This window comes from Lepisma saccharinum, chromosome 17 (genome assembly GCF_977018435.1).
Source record: "Lepisma saccharinum chromosome 17, izLepSacc3.1, whole genome shotgun sequence".
Lineage (NCBI taxonomy): Eukaryota > Metazoa > Arthropoda > Insecta > Zygentoma > Lepismatidae > Lepisma > Lepisma saccharinum.
The window spans coordinates 5112494-5125752 of record NC_139245.1 but is presented as its reverse complement, the minus strand read 5'-3'; the positions used below and the strand labels follow the sequence as shown (position 1 = coordinate 5125752).

Here is a 13259-nt window from a genome sequence, read left to right as displayed (position 1 = left end):
TTCATTGTAGAATCAATATATTAGTTTAGTCCTTTTACACTTCCAGTTCTGTTTGGTTGAAGAAAGAAACAGAAATCGTTAAGATTGTTTAATTGTTGTGACAGAATTCGATTGCATTATTTCTTACTGACAATGTGTTATATGCTTTGAACAGTTCTTTGTTAAATTTGCTGCTCCAACTGTCGTACATTCCTAAAGGTATAAAATGCCAATCATATCACTAATGCAGCGGAAGTGTAGGATAATTTAAAAATTATCAGACTTGGGATGACAACTTGACAGCCACAGGCTGAACCTCGCCATTTAATGAAGAAAATTTGAAATTTGAATTTGAATTCCGTTGACACTTGTAATGAGTTGGAAATACACATTGGCAATCCATAGATATACCTGTAAAGAGTTGGAAATACAAATTATAATTCCACAGATATACCTGTAAAGAGTTTGAAATACAAATTGACATTCCATAGATATACCTGTAAAGAGTTGGAGATACAATTTGACATTCCATAGATATGCTTGTGAAGATTTGGAAATTACAAATTGACATTTCGTAGACAACTTGTGAAGATTTTGAAATGCAACTTGACATTCCTAGACACACTTCTGAAGAGTTGGGAAGTATGGGAAGTACATGGTGTTTTAAGTCCACTTTATAAAGTTGGAAATATAATTTCACATTCCATAGATATGCCTGTACAGAGTTGGAAATACAAATTGACATTCCATAGATATACCTGTAAAGATCTGGAAATAGCATTTAACATTCCATAGATGTGCCTGTAAAAAGTTGGAAATACAAATTGAAAATTCATACGTATATATGCCTGTGAAGAGTTGGAAATACAAATTGACATTCCATAGATATACCTGTAAAGAGTTGGAAATACAAATTTATATTCCATAGATATACCTGTAAAGATTTGGAAATACAAATTGACAATCCATAGATATGGTTGTAAAGAGTTGGAAATACAAATTGACATTCTATAGATATACCTGTAAAGAGTTGGAAATACAACTTGACATTCCATAGATATACCTGTAAAGAGTTGGAAATACAAATTGACATTCCATAGATATACCTGTAAAGATCTGGAAATACCATTTAACATTCCGTACACACATTTGTAATCAGTTGAAAATTATTTGAAGTGAAGTGAATTGAAGGAAGCATCGACAATACTTGTGATGTTCTTTTATATGTATTTTGCTTTACAGGGACGTTAATCCGGAAGAAATGGTGACCTACACGGAAAGATTTGTTCCGAAAAGAGTTGGTGAGAGGAAGATCGTGGCAACTTTCAGTTCTCGCCAACTGTCGGAGGTTACCGGTTCGACTACAGTACACGTCATAGCATAAAACGTACACCAGAAATAATATCATCGCAATGGGAACACTGTGATACATTCTTAAGACTACTTTGATTCTGATTGATTAATTTGCTTTATTTTACTTCGCTTTCTGTGTCACTTTTGGCTAATTTGCGAAGATGGGGATGAGTGATGATAGGATGAAATTGATGAATGGAAACTCACAAACATGCATGCCCAGGCCAGGATTCGAACCCGGGACCCCTGCCATCGTAGCGCGATGTGCTAAACACTCCGCCACGGGGGGCGGCTCAATTGACAATCTAAAACAAGAAGATTTCTTATATAAAATGAAATGTCATTTTTTTTAAAAGCAGCAATTATAGTTGTACTAATTTTTTTCTCTGAGTTTGTCTTTCTCCGCGCTACAGTTTAGACATGTACGCTTCATAATTTCATTACATGATTTTAAGTGATAAATAATTTCATTAATTCTGATGTATTAGAATAATTTTGCTTCTTTGCGGAGGTTGGTCTTAATTTTATGACATTTTAAATTTAAAATATCTTGCAAGGAATCGAATCCCCAACCCATTCCACTACAGGGCCAGCTGTCGGTGAAGTTCATTGAAAGCATCCCAATGAGTTTTGGCAATGAGGGTCTGCACGATAGCTTAGTGGTTAGCACTGTTGCATTGTAACCAACATGTTTGCTGGTTCGAATCCTGATTGAGGTTCATCCCAGTAGTTTGAGTCTCCAGTTAAAACTGTAGGAACATTTTAGGAGTCACTAATCCAAATGAAGGTCCATCAATGAGCATTTGAATTCCCGATTTCCTTCTGCGGAAAGAAACCTTATACTTGGCATTCGTCCTCTTTTTCTTTGAACCTGTCAAACAAAAGGCTGTCGACTTTGGCCAACGTTCTTGTTCCTTGTATAATATCACTGAAATTAGTTTTCACACTTCCCGTGCACTGGCGTGCGAAGAGGGGCGGGGCCTGGTGGGGCTGCAGCCCCCTCCGAAATTTTGAGAAAATAGAAATTTTAAAATAAAAACAGTTGAAAAGTAAGGAGAAGACAGAGGGGTCAACGCAAACTTCCCATGAAATAACACCCGACTTGAACTTTTGCACAATATGTTCTGTTTATATTACGAGTTGACATTTACGTGCATATCCATATAAAATCCAAATAAGTGACTGATAAATCAGATAAAAGGCAAGGTGGTGAAATTGGAAATGGAATTTTTAAGCGTATCAAACATTTATGTAATATATACTTCACATCTTGATACTTTCATGATAGATATTCGTTTCTTGGCAGCTTTGTGATCAAAAATAGTTGTTACTTAGCAATAGAAACTATGAATTGTATGCTACATCGAAAATTATAGCACTGAAAGCAAACAAACTCTTACGTTTCTCGCAATCACAGTTTCGAAGCAGGACCGAGAGCTGGCTGTTTTGTCTCGATATCGTACTTAAATTTGCTACAAAATTCTTGCACTCTAGCCAGCTAACACATGTAAAACTTTGTCAGAGTGCATTTCGCCGAGAACGAATGGAACTCGATGTGTTTCCGCACGATGTTAACAGATGTCGCCAGCTGTTGAGGTAAAAGCAACGGAACGTTTAGCGAAACTGAGTCTCGTAGCGATTGCAATTGGCAACCGACGCAAATAGTTTTGGCATATGTGCAAGAGTATTGTCCGCTCTCTGTAGATACACACATTGACAAAAAGGAAAGACGAAGTTTAAATGCTAAACTTAGAAAAGAAGCATGTCAATCATTGCGAAAGATAATTTATTACGCTGTGAGACAAAAGTTAAGAAACATTGACTATGCCCTGTCCCAAGCGCGCACCCAAGGGGGTACCATGGCCCCCGAGCCATGAAAATTTTTAATTTGAACGTATGAAAACCTACAAAAATTACGTTGATGGTTTTTAAATTTTGCGTGAATTTCGATTTTGTCCTTGCCCAAATGAATAGGCAGGCTCTAGAAGTCTGCAGCCTGTAATATTCGGCTATTTTTAGTTCTATAACCATTGATGGAAGGCTATCAGACGTTCCGATTTAGTCGGGACAGTACATTTCTTTTAATCCATGTCCCGACCTTTTCGCCTCGGCTCGGACACTACTTGCTACAAGGGAAGAAAATACTCTTGCGCCACTATAGACATTGTAGTGGTTATATAGGACTTTCTGTAGAATACTGTGTACATTATTAAAATTGTCTGAACTTTTCATGAGTCAAAAACAGTTGTTTGACACTCAACAAATAGGAACCCTTATATTATTGAATGGTTTCTTCTATTACAGTGTCACAAATGTTTCACATAATTACAATAGAGTTGAATTCTCTATACTCTTTTCATTATGAAAAAAAGGTTGCTCTATGATTGCAATACAAAACCAACCATATAAGGGCATTTACCTCTCAATCCGAATCGCAAGGTCTGTGATCCCTTTTCGCCACCACTAAGCAGAAGGATAAAAACTTTGTTTTCTCACTCCAGCGTCAGGGGATTTCTGCAACTGATGTCCATTCTGCCACTCAATGGCTTAGGGTTAATTAATATTATGTAAATAGGAGAACCCACTTCACAGCAGAATCGTTGCTAGATTTTTCGGGCAAAGAATTGGCTCAAGTACTTTTAACATACATTGTTATTTGTCCAAAACACTCAAGAAATTAAGTACATTATTATTTACGAAATTCTGTCAATCGGAATTTGTTTTACTGCAACTTTTCTTCTTTTGTACTTGTAATTGTCTTGAACATAAATACACAGTGGTGTGACCGTACAACAGACTTTCTCAGTGTGCAGAGGACATCAAGGTAAAACATTTCGATCCAACGAGCCGTTGATAATGGCATTTCATATCCCACCTGTATGCAACCCCATTTAATATCTTCTTAGTTGCCACTGGCATTTATTTTTACTGTCGAATAAGATTCTAAAAGCTAAAATACACCATAGAAACAATATTACGCCAGCAGACACATTGCCAGGGTGAAGTCACTTAGCTGTTCCCTTTAGATAATATATTTACAGGGTTCGCACTGACTCCAAAGTCCTGGACAACTGGAGGAGTCAGGAAAACAAGGCTAGGTCATTGGAAACAAATATTTTTCAAAAAAAATCTTTCAAAACCTGGAAAAGTCATGGGAATTAAATGATTTTTGCTTGGCAGAATTTGTAACCGGAAACACATTTCGTTCTATCTTCCCAACAATCTTCCCTTTTGGATAATTTTGCTTATAAAAAGGTTCTTTCATTTTATTTTTCATTTTATTTTCGAAAATGTTCAACAAACGTGATTTATTTGATTAACTTACAAAGTTGAAGTGTAGCTCTTATTTTTTAGCATGTTAAATCATTACACCTAGAAAAGTCAGGGAGTTTGCAAAGTGGGTGTGATCCCTCATCTATCAACCTCCACACACATATGTTGCTTTTCGTAGGATATTTGAATTGTTTACATTATGCACACATGTAGTCTACCCGTATCATACACTTTTTTTCGCGCTCTGACAGAAACAAATGCCAGTGTCAACTGCAAAAATATTTGTCACGTGGTTGCATACATATAGTTTAGAAAATGCTGTTCAACATTTCGTAACAAAATGAGCAAATTTCTCTACCCACCCTATCCTATACCACCCTCCCCCCCACACACATATATCTATATATATATGTGGCCGTGGTGCTAAAGGTCCCGGGTTCGATCCCCGGTCGGTTCAAATCCGGGAACTTTTCTAACGGTAGAAGAGACCCCGGCGCCCACCCAGCGTCGAATAACATGGGTACCTGGGGAAACCCTGGGGGGTAAAGGCGGTCAGGGGCGTGATGCTGATCACATCACCCCCACTCACGACCGGATCAATAAAGTGTGGGGCGTTACCCCCACCCCCCTATACGCCTTCATGGCGTGGTGCTATGCACAGGGTAACACTTTACCTTTACCTTTATATATATATATATATATATATATATATACACACAGTATATAATATGAGAGAAAGTTTATTTAAAATTCGCCTATGGGTCTGGGGCCCCCCTCAAAAAAATTCTGGGTACGGGCCGGCCTTGTCCCAAGCATCTCTGGAACAAGGCAGGGCACTGCGGCAGAGGAAGGGGGGCGGGGGAATGACTGGGCAGAGGGAAGCAATACACCCTGCTGGAAAGGCTGGTAACAGCTGTCGCTTTCTCCCCTCCACGCAATTCCGTTCCACTCACGTGCTCATTGGTGGAGCCATCTCGCGTCACTACTTGTATGAATGAATTATAAATGGAATAATGCAAGATTTAAATACAATTTTATCAGAAACAAAAGACGAGTAGCTTTTTTTCTAGATTTTAAAGTGCTGAATTTTAAAATGCATTATCTGTTTTTGATTGTGTCTTGTTATCATGCAATACCGTCCTGTATGTAGAGACCTTGATTTGCACAATCGCGAAAACACCGGAAAACGTTAATCATTGTTCGAAATTGCTGGTAGCAGCGGGGTGCCCAAGGGGGGGGGGTTGCCCCCTCTCACCCGATAGACTCTTTTTTTCTCTTTGTTTCTGCACCCTGTTTCTCTATCTTCTTCTGTCTCTTTCCATCTCTTGTTTCTCTTAAGTTTTTATTCTCTTTCTCTCTTTTTCTATCATTTTCTTTCTCCTAGCTCTCTGGTTTCTTCTGTTTCTCTATATTCCTATTCTCTTCTTTCTTTCCTCTTCTTATGTACATCTTTCTGCCTTATTATTCACACATATATACATCTCTTTCTCTCTGCCTCACTCATAGAAACAGAGAGAGGGAAAGAGAGAGAGAGAAAGAGAGAGAGAGAAAGAGAGAGAGAGAGAGAGAGAGAGAGAGGGGGAGAGATAGACATAGAGAGAGAGGAGAGAGAGAGAGAGAGAGAGAGAGAGAGAGAGAGAAAGTGAGACAGAAGAGGAGAAATAGAGATAGGGGAGATAGAGAGAGAGAGTGAAGGTGAGACAGAAGAGGAGAAATAGAGATAGGGGGAGTTAGAGAGAGAGATAGAGATAGAGATAGAGAGGGAGAGAGAGAGAGAGGAGAGAGAGACTGAAAAGGAGAGATAGAGAGGGGATAGAGACAGAAAAGGAGAGAGATATAGAGAGAGAATGAGGGAGAGATATATAGAGAGAGAGAGGGGGAGAGATAGAGAGAGAAAGAGAGAGAGCCAGAAAGAGAGAGAGAGGGGGGAGACAGAGAGAGATAGAGAGAGAGGAAGAGACAGAAAGAGAGAGAGAGGGGGGAGAGATAGAGAGAGAGAGGGGAGAGATAGAGAGAGAGAGGGGAGAGATAGAGATAGAGAGAGAGAAAGAGAGAGAGAGGAGAGAGACTAAAAAAGTGAGAGAGAGGGGGGAGAGAAAGAAAGAGAGAGGGGGGAGATAGAGAGAGAGGGGGGGAGAGATAGAGAGAGAGCCAGAAAGAGAGAGAGAGGGGAGAGATAGAGAGAGAGAGGGAGAGATAGAGATAGAGAGAAAGAGAGAGGAGAGAGAGAGAAAGAGAGAGAGGGAGAGACAGAAAAAGAGAGAGAGAGGGAGAGACAGAGAGAGATAGAGAGAGAAAGAGAGAGAGAGAGAGAGGAGAGAGAGAAAAAGAAAGAGAGGGGGAGAGAATTGGCGCAAAAGGTCTTGTGTTCGCCGAGCAGTGTGAGGGCGAGCGCTGTCATGCACGAACACAACCCCAGATGTCAGCATACCATGATTTTTCTTCTGGATGGCTCTTCTCAGTTTCTGCAAAGTGTTACAGTAAACTTCAGAACTACCACGTTCCATGAATTTTTACCCAAAGAAATCTTATCACTCCGCGTATCTCGCATTTGGCGGGATTTTCGATGGCAGCACGCATTTTGTGACGTCATAACCAGCACACGCGCGGCACTACGATGCTCTCACTAGCACAGCTGGATGCTTATTGAATCACAGATTGCCTGACGTAACAACGGTTGCGCCACGCCACAACGGCAGTTACTTTCCGAATGACCCTCGTAATTGTCTCATTTATTGTTGCTATATCTTAAGTTCTGAAGTATTCTACTTCATTTCTGAAACAAACCTTAGCTTGAAAAATCTATTTATGATAATTTTCATACCTTTGCATTGTTCCATAATCCTACATGTGTATGATGTCACACCCCTCACAGGCAAAAAATGTTTATAAAGAAAGTATGTAGTAATATTTTTTAGAAACTAAAAGCATCTAAATGTCGAGTAAAGTTTGCTTTGTGAAAATAAAATGAAATTGTTTCAGAAAACCCATATACTTTACAGAGTTTTCTGAAAGACTGAAGAAGGTTATAAAGTTATGTCTCAGAAGTTTCACACCCGTTGCAATTACTGGGGGAGGAATATTCTCAAATTAAATAACTTTCAATAAATTACATGCACTGATAGTTCTTTTTGAAGGTGCTAAGAAAATAATTATAAAATGAATGTTAATTTGTCTGAATGTCACACTCGTCGCAAGGAATTGTCCTTTTACAAAACTGCAACATATGTTTATTGTAACTGCCATGTTTTTAGATGCTTGGGTCTTACATAGCCACAACAAGATAACACGAGTTGAATCTCTTTCCTTCTAATCAGAGTACAACTGTCTGATTGGTGATTTATTGCATTTATAGCATGTCACATTTAGCTTTTAAACTTCGACGTTTGACTCTGATCTGAACTGTTTAAGGTCATGAGGGGGTGACGTAATACTCCAAAGATATCCTATGTGGTCACACGCATTGCACGAACTGACGAGATTATCTGCAAATTCCCGGGTAACTCCCGGCTTGGTGCTAAGTGTACTGGTGGGAGACTTTTGTTCAATGAGGAAGTTGAACATTAACTTACATAGGACGACTAGATTATTCTTGGTCTAGTCTCGGCCGAACCAACAGTTCAGCGATCAAAATGAGAATGAGACTTGAAACAGCCATTCTTACCTCGTTCCAAACTTTAGTAAATAAAGGAAATGAAAATGTTCCTTAAATAAAAATTGTTTTACTTGGTTTTCAGACATGCCACCGGTCTGGGGTGGGGGTGCTGCAAAACATATATTTTTAGTTTTTCATTTTTTTATTAGGGTAGATGCAAATGTCTGAATTGTTTCGCTGTGTGTTATGCGAATATTTTTTTTCTACGATTGATTGATTCATTTGCTTTATTTTACGTCGTGTTTTGTGCCACTTTTGGCTAATTTGCGAAGATGGGGATGAGTGATGATGAAATTGATGAATAGACACTTACAAACGTCCATGCCCAAGACAGGATTTGTACCCAGGACCCCTGGCGTCGTAGCGCGATGTGCTAACAACTCCAAATATTATCATTACATTATACCGGGTGTCCCAGAAGTCTTTCCCTGATTACAAACTTTATTCATATCCGCTATACACAAGGTAGAGATGTGAAAGTGGTGCCAAAATGTTGGAAAACTAACCAAGTTTTTTTGTTCCAGGTTTGAGTAACGTGGCTGTAGTGTAGCAGTGTCAGTGCCCAGAAAACCGGAAATGTTCACAAATCAGGATATATCTCAGCATGTCCTCTGGTATCACGAGACCCGGTCACCAATAACAGTACAGAGGAACTTTCAAATGTACAGAATTCTTTCGTCTAGAATATCTGCCATCAATAATTTGGTATTTAAAAAATGGAATTTATCTTCATTCCCAAATCCTGTCAAGTCCAAGAAACATTGTATGGAAAGATGCCACCCGATGTCAAGAGCATTAATTCCGGATTCCTTGGCACTGACGCTGCTACACTACAGCCACATTACTGAAACCTGCAACAAATAAACTTGGTTAGTTTTCCAACATTTTGGCACCACTTTCACATCTCTACATTGCATATAGCGGATATGAATAAAATTTGCAATCAGGAAAGGACTTCTGGGACACCGGTATATCGTTTTAAAGCTTATTTATTGCTTAATCCATCTGACTTAAAATATTTTTTCTAAGGCTTGATTTATCTCGATTATAAAACTATAATGCGCATAGTTTTGATTCATGAGTTCAAACTTGGTCGCAGTGCCACGGAAGCAACTCGAAATATCATTAAATCCTGTGGAACTCGTATTTGAGTGTACAGTTCGCAGGTGGTTCGACAAGTTTCATACCAACGATATGAGTCTCGAAGATGAGAGTCATGTGTTTCTTTTCATGAAGTTGAGAACTGAAGGCGCGAAGCTGACCCGCTCAAGACAACACGAGAGGTTGCAGAACTTGACGTCGCCAGTTGGAGAAAAGTGGAAAGATGAAAAAACTCGACAAGTAGGTGCCTCGTGAAATGCCCGGTGGAGCTGTAGGTCCAGTCCCAATTAGCCTTACAATGCATAAAGTGGACATAAAACACCAAATCAATCAAAGCCTCGTGAGATGATGGTCAATGCATGGCGATAACGCCTTGTAATCAAGAAGTCCCTGGTTAGATCCCCAGTGGAGGCACATAGTGGCTCTATTCCTATTTTAAACTGAAAGTCGACTCCAGATTAGACAAGCTGTGCATAATTTGAACGTCCACCTTCGTGGCGGAGTTGTTACCAGAGCGTTCTACCACTCCTGGGGTCCCGGGTTCGAATCCTAGCCTGGGCATGGCTGTTCTTTGTGAGTGTCCCTTCATCATCATCACTCGATTAGACAAATGCGGCAGAAAATCGAAGTAAAATAAACCAAATCAATCACTCAAACATAAAATCAACTAAAGAGAACTGGAGTTACAACCCAGAATTGTTCGTCACTGCACAAGCGGAATTTTGGCTTAGAACTGTATCTTGGAAATTCTGCGTTTGCACTTTGGGTCAAGGTCACAAGGTGCTCTCTGAATCATGCTTAGATAGCATAGACGCTGAAGTCAGTAGTTTCCCGCATGCCCTAGAAGTTAAACTCTCAGAACTTTGTGTTGCAGCACAGCACCTACTGAACAGAGCCAATTCATGAAAACCGGAAGTAAGTCATGGGTCCAGACTGCAGCTTGACTCAACACTCAACAGATGGCCTACTTTATGTCTTCAGAAAAGCTGGAAAAAAGGTCTGGGAAGAAGAACGAAAGCACAACCAGTTGAATCATAGTTACGTGATAATTATCTTCTCCTCGGATATTACACAACGAAGCATGTCATAGGGATAATTTTGCGACTGCAAAAATCGTGAGAATTGTTATAGCACACATTACAAGGTGGATGTTTGTATTACAGCCGATGTTGAGGAGTCTCGTGTATTGCTCCACTCACGACGGTATCTTTTTCTAGGAAGGAAAGAATTAAGAAAACCTGAAGGCGTGACCTTAATAATTGAAAGGCAGGCGGTGACCTTGCCGGACTGCCCACCGCAAAAAAGTAGGCGGTGAAAGTAGACAACAGAGCATCGCCTTGCGTATCAAGCAAAATACTAATTTCATTACCTTTGTAAGAGTTCACGAAAATAAAAACAAGTAAATTATTTTTTCCTTGTTGATGCCGTATTTAAGTCCGTACAACTCTTACACTGAAAGAGGAACATAAGAGTATTTGAAAAGAAAATTAGAAAAAAATATCTGGACCTAAAAGGGATAAGGAGACAGGTGAGTGGAGAAGGTTGCATAATTTAGAACTGCATAATTTGTATTCATGTCCAGATATTATTAGAACATTTAAATCAAGAAGACTTAGGTGGGCAGGCCATGTGGCACGAATGGGAGAGGAAAGAGGAGTTTGCAGGATTCTTGTTGGGAAGCCTGATGGCAAGAGACCTGTAGGAAGACCAAGGCGAAGATGGAGGGATAACGTTGAGATGGACCTAAAGGAAATCAGTCAGGATGGAAAAGAGTGGATTGATCTTACCCAGGATAGGGACACATGGAAGGCTTGTGCTGCAGCCATAAACCTTCGGGTTTATGAATGTTAGAGAGTTAGTTAATTTTGTTAGGATCAGGACCACCCTGGTTGCGGGGACTGGGGCATACAATATTCGCGGGGCTTGTAACGACATTTCTTCAGAGGTCTGAAAGAATTGGAGATTTTTGTTCCTTACTCCCAAGTACGGATGTTCTATATAATCACAATATGAACAAGTAATAAACAATTAATTTATGTATTTCGTTTATGGAAGGCTAATAAAGGATTCTATACTATTGTTTCTTTTCATTTCTGTTGTGCTACTGGTGTATGTTCATTATTACAAACCTTGCTGTCTTCAATATCACACTATTATTTTGCGTATCGAAGTGGCAAGTTTAAATAATATCTAATAATTTTCTACCATAATTATGTTTTTGTTTACATTTCATTGAATTTTGACGCTGTACAGAATTTACATTAGTTCATATAAAATCATATTTTCACTTCATGATCTCATTCTGCAATTAAACGAATAGAGCCTATTTACTCTTGTTCATTGAACTGTTTGAAAGTGATTTTATGTAGTGCTTTATTTAAAATATGATTTCACCGTGGAGGCGCATAGTGGTTCGTATCCAACTTTAAACTGTAGGTCCAGTCCCAATTAGCTTATCTCGCCATTTTTTCCTGGTCTTCCACCACTCCTCTCTTTCCATGGTGTTCCAATCTTGTCCTCTTCTCCTAACACTCTCTATCTGCTCTTTCCACCGACATCTTGGTTTCTCCCCTTGACCTTATTCCCACTCCTTGTGCATTGTAAGATCTTTCTGGCAGTCTTTCTGTACCCATCCTTTTCATTCGAACCATCTCATTTGTACCTGATCTATCCTGTCCTGAAGCTTCACGACCCCCCACTGTCTGTTGGATCTCCTGATTCCTTATTCTATCCTTTCTAGTCTTCCCCAATACACTCATTAAAAGTTTCATCTCCACTGCCTGCATCTTTTTTTTGTCTCTCTCTGTCATTGTTCAAGTCTCTGCTCCATAGGTAATTATTGACACACAGTATGAGTTGTATATTACCTTCTTACATTTCACACGTACATCCCTGTTCCATATTAATCTTCGAACGCTTTGATATAGTCCACCACCCATTTGTCCTCTTCTGTTTACCTCCTCATCTATTCTTCCACTTCTATCAATTATGCTTCCTAGATATTTGAAGCTCTCCGCTCCCTCAACTCTTCCGTGTCCATCTTTATTCTTGGTTCACTTCTGGCTCTGTTTCTTGTTGTTATTAGCACCTCACTCTTTTCTGCACTGAATTTTATTCCTGCTGTTCTGATTTCCTCATTCCAACTATCAAGCTGTCTCTGTACAACTTCTTCCCTGTTCTCCCATATTACTTAGTCATCAGCGGACAACAGAGCCTTCATCTCTTCCTCTCTTATCTTCTTCCCCACCTCTTCGTTAATTGCATCCATTGTAATTATGAAGAGCAGTGTGGAAAGAGCACTTCCCTGTTTTAGTCCATTACTTATACTGAACCACTCCGTTCTTCCCACTGGTGTCTTCACACAGCTCTGGTTGGCCTTGTATGTGCTCTGCACTCTATACACTATCTCTGTGTCAAAGGAATCCAAGAAGTCATGAACAACCAGAGTCCTACAGACTCGATATAAACCATGAGTGACCCATATCCGCTAATTTCTTACATTGTGAAAAGTGAAATTTTTCGCAAACATTTTACCCTAACATATTATTTCTATCTTTTAAAGACAGTACAGTACTGCTTAGTTAGTTGCAGTGTCACTTACACCTTTCTATTGATCTGAGTGCATTCTTTCATTTTTGTATTGTGATCAATCTATGTGAGAAATTGACCACAAATTACAAATGTAGAAAATGAGCATGTAGTGCACGGTTTAAAGAAAACCAAAACTATACAGCGTGTATCGTAAGTAATAGCGCAAACTGACACAGGTGAAAGTACACGATAATAGAAGCAAAAAAGTCTCAGTGAACATGGGTCTGCAAACGAACAGTTTTCGAGATAATCGCGAATGTATGATTACAACCCGCCACTGACTTCATTGTTTGCAAACTTCGTCCTA

General features: G+C 39.4%; 1 protein-coding gene across 1 annotated transcript in view; it reads left to right on the top strand.

Moving 5' to 3' along the window:
- The window catches only part of LOC146001163 (hemocyte protein-glutamine gamma-glutamyltransferase-like), a 31650-nt gene extending 29964 nt beyond the window's left edge, over positions 1-1686 (top strand). Inside the window, exon 11 of the mRNA XM_083138452.1 lies at positions 1222-1686. Coding sequence (XP_082994578.1) covers positions 1222-1363 — 142 coding nt within the window. The 3' untranslated portion in view covers positions 1364-1686. The remainder of the gene's footprint in view (positions 1-1221) is intronic.
- Positions 1687-13259: the final 11573 nt, after the last annotated feature.